Consider the following 15,118-nt stretch of genomic DNA (forward strand, 5'->3'; position numbering starts at 1 on the left):
AAATGGAATGAACAAGTAAAACATCCAAGACTTGCCTATTCATGAGAAATACCTGGTATGTGTTGGCAGCAATCTAGGTGAGGTACAAATGCCAATTAGAACTCTACTGTACTCGGAGGTTGGATGTTATGGATCATGATCAGCAAGAGCCTCTACCACAACAATTCAAAGTGCATGGATAGATCATAAAAATCCCATTTTTGGAAATGGAGGAGACTTGAAAACTTCAAGGACAAAATTGACTGAAATGCTGGAGATAACGTTTGCTTCCTGTAAGGTCTTGGGAAACCAGCAGACCTTTAGGTGGGTGTAAGTATGTGGCATATGTGTGTGCTGGGCACAGGACTAGCACTTCAGTTAAAAACCACAGGAATCCCCAACACACAGCTGATTTCCCCACAAATTTCCTAAATTCTAGGAGGAAGATTGGAAACTAAGAAAGAAGGAAAAGGCAGGGTGAAATCTGTGTGTTGTTGGGATTAAGTCCCTGAGAAAGGAGTAACCCTGCAGCAAATACAAGTCTCTCCTGGAAGATACGGGCTAGATTGTGAAACTGTATGGGGTGAGGGACTGAAGAGGTAATCTTAAACCCCTGAAGAATTGGTTTAAATTTCCTTGGCATATTGGAATTAAACAGACAGAAAACTACCAAGCTCTACAGCAAAAGCCTGAGAAGGAGCTAAGCACTGGATGTGGTGGTAAAGATGTTGCTTGAGATACTGGCATCCCATATTAGAGTGCCTGGTTCAAGTTCTGACTCTTAGACTTTCGATCCAGCTTCCTGCTATTGTGTACCGTGGGAGGCTGCAGATGATGGCTTAAGTATTTAGGTCCCTGCCACCCACAATGAAGACTCAGATGAAGTTCTGAGCTCCTGGCCTTGGCCTGGCCAGGTCCTGGGTTTTGTGGGCACTTGGAGAAAATCAGTTGATGGAAGATTTTTGTCTCTGAAATAAATAAAGACACTGAAAATAAATAATTAAAAAAAAAAAAAAAAAAAAACATGTTCAGACAGGTGTTCCAGCACAGTAGGATAAGGCACTGTGTGGGATACCTGCATCCTATACTGGAGTGTGTGGGTCCAAATTCTCTCCTCTGTGATTCCCATTCCAGCTTTCTGCTAATGTATCTGGGACACCCAAGTAACTGGGTCCCTGCAACCCATGGTGGCCAATCTGGGCTCTCAGCTTCGGCCTGGTCTAGTCCTCTCCTGCAGGCACTTGGTGGTCGCTCTGCCTTTCAAATAAATGAAACTTAAAAAAGTAAAAACAGAAAAACTGCCAGAGAGGGCCACTCCTAAAGAACAGATAAATCTGGGATGGACTGAGTCTCATGAAAATGGTTTCTCAGAGGAAGCAAGTTTTTAGCCTAGCAGTAAAGACAACTGCCTCCCACATAAGAGTACCTGGGTTAGATCCCAGCTCCAGGTCCTGACTCCAGCCTCCTGTTAATGCAGTCCTTGGAAGGCAGTGGTGATGCCTCAAGTAACTGGGATCCTGCTAGCCACATGGCAGATTTGCATTGAATTGCTGGCCCCTGGGCTTCCCTCTGGCCTTGGTTTGTACGATTTGGGAAGTAAACCAGAAGATGGAGCTCTTTGTGTCCATTTTTCAAATAAATAAAAATCAATTAATCTAAAAGAGAAGCTGCTCAGGTCTGACCCAGTTCAATTCTTGAACAGACTGAAGCAGTCAACATTTCTTTCCATCTGCCTAACAGAAGAAAGCTCAAATCCTGTTGAGAGGGAAAAATTACGTCACCTGCAGCTTCTGTAATTCTTTTATTTGTATATTCAGCATACAATCAAAATTTACAAGACATGTTAAAAGGCAGGAAATTGATAGACAAGAGAAAACATCCTGACCAAGACAAGCAGACCCAAAAACAATCTTGTTAGTCCGTAAGGATTTTAAAGTCACTATTACAAGTGTGTTAAAGAAAATGAAACGTATCACAGGCCCAATGATTATAGAAAAGGAAACCAGGAGGGGAAAGATGAGAGATGTTTAGGATGAGGCATCAACTAAACCTGAAACAAGTGTGCAGTTTGTGTATTGAGATGTGTCTCTGGTAAAATCCACATTTCTAGCTTGAAAAGTTTTATTCACTGGTTATACCATGTACCAGAGAGATTAGAAAAATGGAAAGTATTTGCATATATATCCAAATTTATGTTTTCTCTAGAAGCAGCAAATTGGAATTTTATAAAGTATAAGTTATAAATATACCTACATAAGTCATATCTGTAAGACATCTTAAAACATTTTCCTGAAAGGACTCCTTATTTAATACAAGACAATGGTATAATATATGTTCTCTGCCTATCTCCTTAACATGTGGTTAAAAATAACTCTATGATCAAAGGTTATGTGAGTCACTTATGAAAAATAAAAAATTTTAAAAAAGCTTTCTTTTAAGAACTCCAATGCTAAATGCATTCATAGGAAAAGAATCCCACAGGAACTTCATTATCTCTCCGGGAATGGTTCCTTCATGCAGACCATATCTTCAAGTCTAGTTAAGATGCACTAGAATGACACCAAAAGCATATCACTGAAAGGAAGTGATAATCACTATCTTCTTCCACTGACTGACAGATATTTTACATCCTATAACCAAACAACTCAAAAATGCAGAGATATCAATCAAAAAATGATTATGTACCGTGAGAAACAGAATTCTAATTGTTTCCTCAGACATTCTTTTAGCTCTTCTGTGGAAATTGCTGAATTGCCTTCCTCTGATGGTAGAAAACAAAAGGGGGAAAAGTTAATACCGAGTTAGCCTACGTAGTAAACCTTACATACTATTATACTCAGAAACCACAAATATTCACAATTTAAAATTTACCACATATATATTTCTATTATTTCTACTGTTCAGATAGCTCAATATCTAATTTCTATCAACTTATTTTTTCAAATAGACTTCATGATAAAAATTGTTTTATCAAGAAATTCACAAAGTACTATTAATGCTAAAAACATCTGGCTACCATGTTGTAAAATATTGCCCTGAACATTTTATAAAAAGTGTGATTAGCAGCTAATTCCTTTAATAAAATGCCAAAGAACAACAGCAGTAATAATTTATTTAAAAATTTTTTCTATGTATTTATTTGACAGGTAGAGTTATAGACAGCGAGAGAGAGAGACAGACAGAAAGGTCTTCCTTCCATTGGTTCACCCCCCAAATGGCTACTACGGCTGGCACTGAGCTGGCGCTGAGCTGATCCGAAGCCAGGAGGCAGGTACTTCCTCCCGGTCTCCCATGCGGGTGGCAGGGGCCCAAGCACTTGGGCCATCCTCCACTGCCCTCCCTGGTCACAGCAGAGAGCTGGACTGTAAGAGGAGCAACTGGGACTAGAACCTGGTGCCCATATGGGATGCCAGTACTGCAGGTGGAGGATTAACCTAGTCCACCATGACGCCGGCGCTGCAGTAATAATTTAAATTTGAAGCCAGGAACTAGCTAAAACAAGTGAGATATTTATATTATACAAATCTCTTATGGTGGTTAATCTGATGCTAGTCAGATTCCAACTTCTCTCTCTTAATACTTTTGTTTTCTACCTTCCTTAATTCTAGAATACTAGACCTTCTGCTGTATACTTAAAGCATTCAAAGATCTAAAGGCCTTAGCTAACTCTCTAGAAGCTTTCTATGCTTTCCAATGTTTTAACACAAAACATGAGCCTTTTCTTTTTCAGGATATAAGCCTGGGAAACCATTACTCCCATTAGACTGTTTTATAAGCCATTACAGACAAAGAACACATAATATGTCCTTCCTTAAAAAAGCATTAATAGGGGCTGGAGCTGTAGCGCAGTAGGTTAATCCTCCGCCTGCAGTGCTGGCATCTCATATGGGTGCCAGTTCTAGTCCCAGCTGCTCCTCTTCTAGCTCTCTGCTATGGCCTGGGAAAGCAGTAAATAATGGGTGCCAGTTCTAGTCCCAGCTGCTCCTCTTCTAGCTCTCTGCTATGGCCTGGGAAAGCAGTAAATAATGGCTCCAGTCCTTGGGCCCCTGCACCCATGTGGGAGACCAGAAGAAGCTCCTGGCTCCTGGCTCCAGATCGGTGCAGCTCCGGCCGTTGCGGGCATTTGGGGAGTGAACCAGGGGACAGAAGACCTTTCTCTCTGTCTCTCCCTCTCACTGTCTGTAACTTTACCCTTCAAATAATTAAATAAAATCTTAAAAAAAAAAAAGTATTAATAATAGAGGCCATGTTTCCTATAAATACAGACAACTGGATATATTAAGAAACTAAATAGTCTGAGATTTTAATTACTAACATGTGTTACTACTCAAGAATCAAAGTAATAAATGCTAACTTCATTAAAAATGAATATAGGGGCTGGTATTATGGCGCAGTGGGTTAAATCACCTCCTCCAATGCCGGCAACCCACACTGGAGCACTGGATTGCACTCCATGAGCTCTGCTCCTGAACTGGCTACCTGCTAATGCACCTAGAAAAGCAGCAGAAGATGGCTCAAATCTTTGGGCCCCTGCACCAGCATGGGAGATCCAGATGGAGTCTCAGGCTAATGGTTTCAGCCTGGCCCAGCCCCAGCCATTGTGGCCATCTTGGGAATGAACCAACAGACTAAAGATCTCTGTCCTTTCAAATAAATAAAACATATCTTAAAAAAACAACAAACTGAATATAATCTGAGCACTGGTTTGATTCCTAGCTGCTCTGCTCTCAATCCAGCTACCTGCTACCATGCCTGGGAAAGGACCTAAGTATGGCTCAAATACCTAGGTTCCTGCCACCCACATCAGAGGCTATGATAGAGTTCCTGTCTCCTGGCTTTGTCCTGGCCCAGCCTCAGCAGTCATGGCCATTTGGGTAGTGAGCCAGTGGACAAAAGATTTGTTTCTCTCTGTCTCTACCTCTCCCTCTGTAACTCTGCGCCGATCCGAAGCCAGGAGCCAGGTGCTTCTCCTGGTGTCCCATGCTGGTACAGGGGCCCAAGCACTTGGGCCATCCTCCACTGCCCTCCCTGGCCACAGCAGAAAGCTGGACTGAAAGAGGAGCAACCAGGACTAGAACCCGGTGCTCACATGGGATGTCGGCGCCACAGGCGGAGTATTAACCAAGTGAGCCACAGCACCGGCCCCTTATACTGGTTAAATGTTTAAACTGCAAATAGTTGTCTAGACCCTTTAAAAACTATATATTCTCTTTAATTACAAATTTCATGTTTTGGCATTAGAAACAGTATTTTTTTTTTAACAGTCTTACATTTCATTAACATAAGCCTCTTTTCAAATAAGAAAACACTGCCTCAAGTCTGTCAGAGCAAGGACAACACACTATGTGAATGGGAGGGAGTACAGGCTAGTATACAGCATCTTTCCATCAATAAATCATAAAGTTTACCAGAAACATCATATATTTGGTAACTCAGATCTTCTGGTCCTAAAATTATTCCATCAGTGGACTCTTCAATGCCTGTAGAATTTCTTGTGGTTTCACAAGATGAAGAATACATTACTTCATATTCCTTACACATATCTTCTGAAAGCTCTGTATTTCCTGTATTAGAGACAAAACACCAAAAGTATTTAGAAATTCTTTATGTCACAATTTCAGAAACTCTGGGCAGTCTATGTCTTCCCTGACAAGATTTCTAGGAATTCTATCAGTTGGGAAAATGCTCATGTGGTTTTAAGAGTCATTTCCCCAAGGCAGACAGTTTTTATTATTATGGATAAGCAGTTACTAAAATTTATACAGTACTATCTATAAGTCACATGGCTCCATGAACTTTATTTAGTTCTCAGAAAATCCTATGCTATGTAGGTCAGGGATGGGGAATGTGACTTGGGAACCATAAAAACCCCATAACATCATTTGGTCTGGCAACTGCAGGTAGGACTTGAAATTCAACAAATCTGTAGTAGGCTAATTAAAAAAAAAAAAAAAAAAAGATTTTATTTATTTGAAAGGTAGAATTACAGACACAGAGAGGGAGAGATAGAGGGAAAGGTCTTCCATCCACTGGTTCACTCCCCAGATGGCCGCAAAGGCCGGAGCTGGTCCAATCCGGAGCCAGGAGCTTCTTCCAAGTCTCCATGTGGGGGCCATCTTCTACTGATTTCCCAGGCCATAAGCAAGAGCTGGATCAGAAGAGGAGCAGCAAGACACAAACTGGCATCCATATGGATGCTGGTGCTGCAGGCAAAGGCTTAGTCTACTATGCCACAGCGCTGGCCCTAGTAGGCTAATTTTTAAGTTGATAATTTTATATGGTCCATGAGTAATGTTACAAATACCCAATTGGCCCTTGGCAGAAAAAAGGTTCCCTACCCCTGCTACAGGTAATTGTAATAGTTTTTGTTTTCCAGGTGAAGGAAATAGCACAGAGAAGTCATGTCATTTGATAAAGGTCAAACAGTAAGTAAACAGCAAAGCCAATGATGTTAGAGCAAAACTGATTTATAAATAGGTTATTATAAATGGGTTAGAAGCTAGGTTTAACAATACAGCTGCTACTTGGAATTACTGACAATCCGTTCATATTAGATGAGTGAGAATTACATGTAAACTGTGTACTAAACATTTATAAGTGTATTTAGTCACATAATCAAAGAATGTAAGTCCAAGTTCTACAAACTGATTTGATTACACATTTAAACAAAATGTGATATTTCTGATAAAACACTTCGCACTTACCTTCAGGAGGGGACCCTGATGTGGCTGCTGTATCAGGCCAAGAACTTTCCGTTCCATGAGTTACAGGAGTGGCATCAGGATTTCCAGGAGGAATTTCTTGCCATACTTTGGCGTTGGGATTTAAACCAGTTCCTTTAGATGTTACCTGCTAAATAACCAAAGATTCTATTTGTAAAATTTAAAAGTGCATTAAAAGAAATGCAAATTTAGACAAAGGGCTTCTACATTACTTAAAAGTGAAATACTTTCCAATAATTATATTAAATAAAATGAAATCAGTTAACATTAAAATTATTGGTCAGTTTCAAAATATAAAACTTTTAAAGTAATGAATTTGAAATGTCCATATAAAATTTAGCCATCTATTTTACAAACAATGCAAAGCCCTATAAATTACTTCTAAAATGGTAATACTGTTCTACCCCAACCCATTTGTAAATGTCGTAAAATTCAAACTGTTCACATATCTTTGAGGCATTAGTGTTTGTGTATCTATAGCAAATTTCTGAGTTTATCTGTAGTGTAATTTTCCAGAGTACCTCATCTTTATTGTCATCCAAGCTGTGTCACACATTTGAGTTTGAATTGTATCACAGCATCTGCCTTATTTTGGAATGCTCTCTTCCCTCTCTTCTCAAGGTAGACATCCTCAAGTGTGTACAACACAATAATCATACTGAGATACCAACATTTAAACTGATCTTTTACATGGCTTATCTAACCACAAAAACTGAGCATGAGAACAGAACAGGGCTAAGAGTGTGAAAAGGTAGAGACAGAGCAAGGAAGAGACGGTGAGATGCACAAATACACTCCTCTCACCTTATCCAAACCAACAGGGTCTCATCCTTCTCAAGGACATTAATAATCCAGTAAACATTTCACCCTCTTCTCAAAAAGTTATTCTACTCCCTTCTCAGTGGTAGACCCCTACCACTACCAATAGATGATAGGCTCCCAAGGGTGGGCTCAAAGGGCAGAGAATGAACTTAATCAAGATTAAGGCACCAGGAATTCAGCTTTCATGAAAGAGAGCTAGCACATTACACCATGTATCAGGAGTTCATTATAAAATCCCTACCTGCAGGGGTTAGGGATTTTATAATGGCATAGCGGGTAACGCCACCACCTGCAGTCCTGGCATCCTATATGGGCACCAGTTCAAGACCTGGCTGCTCTACTTCTGACCCAGCTCTCTGCTATGGCCTAGGAGGCAGTAGAACACGGCCCAAGTACTTGGGCTCCTGCACCACATGGGAGACCCAGAAGAAGCTCCTGGCTCCTGGCTTGAATCAGCTCAGCTCTGGCCATTACAGCCATTTGGGGGGTGAACTAGTAGATGGAAGATCTCTCTCTGCCTCTGCCTCTCTGTAACTCTGCCTTTAAAATAAATAAATCTTAAAAAAACAAACAGGCCAGTGCCGCGGCTCACTTGGCTAATCCTCCGCCTGCAGTGCCAGTGCCCTGGGTTCTAGTCCCAGTTGGGCGTCAGATTCTGTCCTGGTTGCTCTTCTTCCAGTTTAGCTCTCTGTTGTGGTCCAGGAAGGCAGTGGAGGATGGCCCAAGTGCTTGGGCCCCTGCATCTGCATGGGAGACCAGGAGGAAGCACCTGGCTCCTGGCTTCGGATTGGTACAGCGCACTGGCCATGGCGGCCATTTGGGAGTGAACCAACAGAAGAAAGACCTTTCTTTCTGTCTCTCTCTCTCACTGTCTAACTCTGCCTGTTAAAAAAAAACAAAAAAACAAAAAAACAAAACCAAAAAAACCTCTCCCTACCTGCAGGGGTTCTTAATAATGACTGTCATGGTTAAAAACAAAACAAACATCAGCTTTTAAGGTATTACCAACAGCAGAATATGTCCAACTAAGGCACAACTTTTGAGTGGACAGATCTGCGGAGGTCCCACACTAAGCTGCTGTCTTAAAGCTTCAGCTTCCAGGATGCCTAATTCTACTTACTTGCAGTTCTGTCCCTGGAATCCCCCTGCACTCTTCTGATTTCTTCACTTGAGTTTCTTTGAATGCATTTCTACACCACACAAGTAACATATTTATGAGCCAATGAAATAATATTCTTTAATTATACTCTATTGCTTGCCATATTTCTTTTTCATTGCTTCCTTTTATAAACTGGAAAGAAAGATCTTGAGATGCAGTCTGGAAAAAGAAAAGACTAGATACAATGCCTTTTCTAGGTCTATTCCTATTTTTGGATCAAAAGTTGTGCCTTGAAATGGCAGTGACAGTAAGGTGTACTTTATTAATGTCGCAGTTTAGAATTTCTAGGTGTCTGACAACAAAAAGCATATTTTTTTGGTCAGTTTTACAATTCTCTACAGATAATACATCCCCTGCCTGTCTGCATCAGAACAGTACTCTCCTACCACTGTGCTTTTGGTGGGCCACTGAGCTGAGTTAATCAGTGATTATGATTTGGGAATTTAGGTACAGAATAATTTCCTTTTCTTTCCTTTTAATTTGAGAGACACGGGCAGACAGAACAGAGCTCTCACCTGCTGGCTTACACCCCAAATGCCTGTAATGGCAGGCCTGGGCAAGGCCAAGGCCAGGAGCTCCAGGTCTTCCATGTGGGTGGCAAGGACCCAATCATTTGAACCATCATTTGCTGCTCTGAGGGTCTGCTTCTGCAAGAAGTCAGAAGCTGGAGCTGAGAATCAAGCCCAGTCACACGAAATGAGACACAGTGTCTCAACCAGTAGATCAAATGACTAACTTCAGCATAGTTTCTGACTGGTAGTGGAATAGAACTATGAGGATCTTGTTATAGCCCAGCTCTCCTGCTATGTGCCCAGTATTTAATTTGATATTAAGTCCTTTTAATAGAAGATCTACATTTACATTTCTACTCTCTTTCTCTCCTCAATTCTCAGTATCCAATATGCCTCCAGACAAGAAGACAGCAGACAAAAAGAGTACATCTCTCAGAGATATCAGACTTCTGAATCTTGATAAATACAATCAAAGAATACAATATAAAAAACTGAAGGAATAAGAGCTATACCTGGAAAGGACAGAACGAAAGCGCCACACAAACTTATAAGAAGTACCCCTAACTATGAAGAGTGGTATGTAGCTGTAAGAAAAGCAAAAAAGGTATTTCAAAGTAGTTCACCACAAGCAATTATTATCTAAACATAGTGACTGAAGCTTTAGAACCCCACTTGAATTGAAAACAGAGCTCTAACGTGAACTTGAGATCATGTATGATCTTGGGAAGTTTAACAAATCTAAGCTTCAATTTTCTCATTGTAAATTGGGGTAAGAATTCCTCATTTATTAATTCTTATTAAACAGTTAAGATTCAGTAGAAATGCTTCATATCCTTTCATAAAGCATGTTAAAAAAAAAGATTCACAAGGCTGGCAAGGTGGCATAGTGAATAAAGCTGCCACCTGCAGTACTGGCATCCCATATGGGCGCCAGTTTGAGTCCCAGCTGCTCCACTTCCGATCCAGCTCTCTGCTATGGTCCGGGAAAGCAGTAGAAGACAGCCCATGTCTTGGGTCCCTGCACCAACGTGGGAGACCCAAAAGAAGCTCCTGGCTCCTGGCTTTGGCCAATGGGGAGTGAAACAGTGGTCAAACCAGTGGATGGAAGACCTCTCTCTCTGCCTCTCTTTCTGTTTTTTTCATCTCAAGGGTGGTGTTACAGAGATAGAGGGAGATTTTCCATCTGCTGGTTCAATTGCCGAATGGCTGCAACATTCAGGCAGGCCAAAGCCAGGAGCCTAGAAATCCATCTGGGTCTTCCATGTGAGTACAGGGGTCCAGGCACTTGGGCCATCTTCATTGCTTTCCTAGGTGTATTAGCTGATAGCTAGATAGGAAGTGGTGCAGCCAGGACTCAAACCAGCCCTCCTATGGGATGCAGGTGGTGATTTAACCCACTATGTCACAAAGCTGGCCCCAGTATTCTAGTTTAAAGTGGTTACTATAATCTCACTTCCAAAATTTTACTACACAAACCACCAATACATTCCTTGAAAATAATTGCAAAGTAGAGGTAAAAGTTAAATGTAAACTGTATCATAGAAAATTAGCTCCAAACAGATAAAACCACAAGAAATAGATGATAGCGAATAAAATGAAACTGCAACAAAATAATAATAAATAATCCTCAGACTTAAAATTGGCAAACAGCCCTTACAGGAGACTATATAAAATGGCACAACTCATATTTCCACATATTAACATTATTTGTAAAAGAAAAGAAATGAGAACAACTCAAATAGATATAGAACAAAGGACACTGATACTAGGCAAAGTACTTGTTTAACACACTCAAAATTATAAAGATGGCATCCTAATTTATCACATAGATAACACTGCTGTTTATTAAACCAAATATTGTATGAACTCTATTTTCATAGTAGTTGAAATATACAAAAATGTGACTTTTAGAATGAAAGAATATGGGTCAATATCAAAACTGAGAAATACTGTCATTTATAGCAGTCAGTATTTACTTAAATTTACATAAATGTTGACCATGGTCTCTGATCATCATTCTTTTGTGTAGGCACAACTTTCTTCTGGAGTCATTTTCCTTTTGCCTGAAGAAAAATATTCAGACTTAAAAAATATTTATCTTAGCCGGCGCCGTGGCTCAATAGGCTAATCCTCCACCTTGCGGCGCCGGCACACCGGGTTCTAGTCCCGGTTGGGGCGCCGGATTCTGTCCCGGTCGCCCCTCTTCCAGGCCAGCTCTCTGCTATGGCCAGGGAGTGCAGTGGAGGATGGCCCAGGTGCTTGGGCCCTGCACCCCATGGGAGACCAGGAAAAGCACCTGGCTCCTGGCTCCTGCCAGGATCAGCGCGGTGCGCCGGCTGCAGCGGCGGCCATTGGAGGGTGAACCAACGGCAAAAGGAAGACCTTTCTCTCTCTGTCTCTCTCTCTCACTGTCCACTCTGCCTGTCAGAAAAAAAAAAAAAAAAAAAAAATATTTATCTTCCTTGATTTATCTGAAAGGTGGAGGGAGACAGACAAGAAGAGGCAGACAACATAGACAGACATAAAGATACAGACAAGAGATCACAATGTGCTGCTTTACTCCCCAAACACCCACCAACAGCTGGGGCTGATCCAGGACCACACCAGGAGCCAAGAATTCAATCTGGATCTGCCACATGGGTGGCTGGGACCCAGCTACTTGAACCACCATCTGCTGCCTCCCAGGTTGTGCATATAACAGCAGTAGAGCCGCGACTTGAACACAGGCACTCCAATGGGTTACAGACATCCCTAAGCGGCATATTAACTACTGCACCAAACACTGGTCCCTAGAATGTTAAAAGTAAATTCAATATAGCTGTGGTTTCTCTGAAGTATTTTTAACCTCTAATCTTGTGCTATACAGCATTCTTATTTTTTAAACATTTATTTATTTTAAAAGCAGAATTAAAGAGAGAAAAAAAGAGATCCATATTCCATCCACTGGTTCACTCCCCAAATGGCCACAAGGACTGAGACAGGCTGAAGCCAGGAGTTCATCCTGGTTTCCACATCTGGGGCAGAGGCCCAAGCACTGGGGCCAACCTTCCACAGGAGCATTAGCAAAGAGCTGGACAGGAAGTGAAATGGTCAGGACTTGAACCAGCACTGATACAGGGATCCTGGCATCACAGGTGGCGGCTTAACCGGCTGCGCCACAATGCCAGCCTCCAAACAAAGCATTCTCAATAGGCATATATTTCCTTTCAAACATATTAAAGATATTCCATTGCCTTCTGGTTTGCACTATGGCTAAAAAAGAAATCAGCTAGCAGGAGCAAATGTTTTGCTTTGTGGTTAAGATGTCTGCATACCACATGGAGTACCTGGCTCTAATTCCTTAGCCCAGCTTTCTGCCATTGTAGATACTGGAAGGCAGTGATGATAGTTCAAGTAACTGGCTTCCTGCAACCCACATGGGAGGCCTGGATTGAATTCCAGGCTCCCAGCTGCTTGCCCAACTGTGGTGTTTGCAGGCATTTAGGGGAGTGAACCAGTGTTTCTCTTTCTGCCTACCTCTCAAAAACACACACACACACACACACACACACACGAAAAAACCCAGCTATCAGTTTCGCTGCCCTTTTTTTCAAGATTATTTATTTGAGAGTCAGAGAGGGAGGGAGGGAGAGGGAGAGGGAGAGGGAGAGAGAGAGAGAGAGATAGAGATCTTCTAATCTTCTATCAGCTGATTCACTCCCCAGATGGCCACAATACCCGGGGCTGGACCAGGCTGAAGCCAGGAGCCAGTAGCTTCTTCCTTGTCTCCCATGTCGGTGGCAAGAGCCCAAGTACTTGAGCCACCTTCTGTTGCTTTTCCCAGGTCATTAGCAGAGAGCTAATGGAGTGGAGTGGTCAGGACATGAACTGGCACCAATATGGGATGCTGGTGTTGCAGGTGGTGGCTTTCACTCTCTATGCCACAATGCTGGCCCCTTAGCTGCCTATTCTTAATGCCTCTTTTCTCTCTGATTACTCAGCTTTTATCAATGCAATTTTGCAGTTTTGCAATCATTAAATTCACTGAGCTCCCTGAAATTTCATGTTTGTTATCAATTCTGCAAAGTTATCAGGTTCAAGTCCCAGCTGCTCACTTCTGATCCAGCTCTGTGTTTTGGCCTGGGAAAGCAGCAGAAGATGGCCTTAGGCCCCTGCACCCACATGGGAGACCCAGAAGAAGCTCCTGGCTCCTGGCTCCTGGCTTCGGATTGGCACAGTTCTAGAGGTTGTGGCCAATTGGGGAGTGAACCAGTTAATTAAAGACCCCTCTCTCTCTCTCTTTCTGCTTCTATGTTACTCTTTCAAATAAATAAATAAATCTTAAAAAAAAAAAACAAAAACAGATAGGCCTATATATAATAGAGTAGTCCCTCTGGGCAATTTCAAACACTCATGGTGAAGTGTATCCTGAAAAACATTAAACAGGAAAGTGCAGAAACACATAGTTTATAAATTTCAAATTGTAAGCTGCTCTGAGTAGTGCAATGAAATCTTGCGCCATCCACTGGGACAGTAAGTGATCCCTTTATCCAGCACACCCATGTTATATACACTGCCCGTTAGTCACTGAATAGCAGTCATGGTCGTAAGATCATCCGTCATCAGGTCAACTGTGGCAGTACCACAGGGCTTGTGTTTAATAATGGCCCCAAAGGACAAGAGGTGGTGATGCTAGTAATTCAGGTACCCCAAGGAGAAGCTGTAAAGTACTTCTTTTGAGTGAAAAGTTGGAAGTTTTCAAGAAAAAAAGTCATATACTAAGGTTGCTATAGTAATTATGATACCCCCAAAGAGAGGTTGCAAAGTTCTTTTGAGTGAAAAGTTGGAAGTTCTTAAGAAAAAAATTCATTTAATAAGGTTGCTAATATCTATAATATTAACACATTTTGAGCCCACTCTCATCTAACTCTTATTATGGCCTATTGTTATAACTGTTTTATTGTTATTCTTGCTAGTCTCTCACACTGCCTTTTTTAATGAAGTAAATTCTATCATAGGACTTTATGTATAGGAAAAAACAGCAAAAAAAATGGATTTAATCTTATTTATACTTTCAGGCACCCACTGGGGGTCTTCGATCACCCTGGATTTAGGGGGCACTACTATAATATGGGAAAAATGTTCCAAACATAACTACTGAATAAAAAAAAATCAAGTTACAAAAAACAAACACTTCGCTTTATCAATTGTTATTTTTATTTTATTAAAGACTTATTTTATTTACTTGAAAGGCAGAGTGACAAAGAGAGATCTTCCATTGCAGGTTCACTCCCCATTTGGCCACAACAGCTAGGGTTGAGCCAGGCTGAAGCCAGGAGCCCAGGTACTTGAGTCATCTTCTGCTGCTTTTCCAGGCACATTAGCAGGGAGCTGGATTGGAAGCAGAGCAGCCAGGACTCAAACTAGCGCCAATACGTGATCCTGGAGTTGAAGGCAGTGGCCTAACCCATTGTGCCACAATGCCGGCCCCACTTTGCTCTATCATATTAACATACAAAATCGCTGTACACGGGTAAATATGTATGTATATAAAAATACCATGAAGGCCTAGAAGGGGGGCTGACACTGTGGTGTAGTGGGTAAAGCTGTCGACTGCAGTGCCAGCATATGGGCACCAGTTTGAGTCCTGGCTGCTCCACTTCCAACCCAGCTCCCTGCTGATACGTCTGAGAAAGCAGTAGATGGTTCAAGTGCTTGGCCTCCTGCACCCAAGTGGGAGACCCAGATGAAGCTCCTGGCTCCTGGCTTTGGATCAGCCCAGCTCCAGCCATTTGGGGAGTGAACCATGGATAAAAGACCCCCCCCCCAACTTTCTCTAACTCTGACTTTCAAATTAATAAAATAAATCTTTAAAAAAAGCACAGTAGGTCAGTCAAGGCCTGACATCCCATATTACAGCACCAGTTTAAGTCCTGGCTGCTCCA

At 41.8% G+C, this 15,118-nt stretch overlaps 1 protein-coding gene across 13 annotated transcripts in view; it reads right to left on the minus strand.

Moving 5' to 3' along the window:
- The window catches only part of LARP4 (La ribonucleoprotein 4), a 65,791-nt gene that overhangs the window by 38,343 nt on the left and 12,330 nt on the right, over positions 1-15,118 (minus strand). For 7 of the 13 annotated variants that reach the window (XM_008256453.4, XM_070052233.1, XM_051846279.2 and 4 more), the window contains 3 exons: positions 6,684-6,831; positions 5,388-5,543; positions 2,665-2,740 (listed from right to left, as the gene is read on the minus strand). In XM_008256453.4, the coding sequence (XP_008254675.1) occupies positions 2,665-2,740; positions 5,388-5,543; positions 6,684-6,831 (380 nt within the window). Of the gene's footprint in view, positions 1-2,664; positions 2,741-5,387; positions 5,544-6,683; positions 6,832-8,643; positions 9,101-9,197; positions 9,330-9,706; positions 9,779-11,170; positions 11,293-15,118 lie in introns of those variants that run through there. The other 6 variants (XM_051846280.2, XM_070052237.1, XM_070052236.1 and 3 more) reach the window with 5 other exon arrangements.

The sequence above is a fragment of the Oryctolagus cuniculus genome, chromosome 11, assembly GCF_964237555.1.
Source record: "Oryctolagus cuniculus chromosome 11, mOryCun1.1, whole genome shotgun sequence".
In the NCBI taxonomy this organism is placed as follows: domain Eukaryota; kingdom Metazoa; phylum Chordata; class Mammalia; order Lagomorpha; family Leporidae; genus Oryctolagus; species Oryctolagus cuniculus.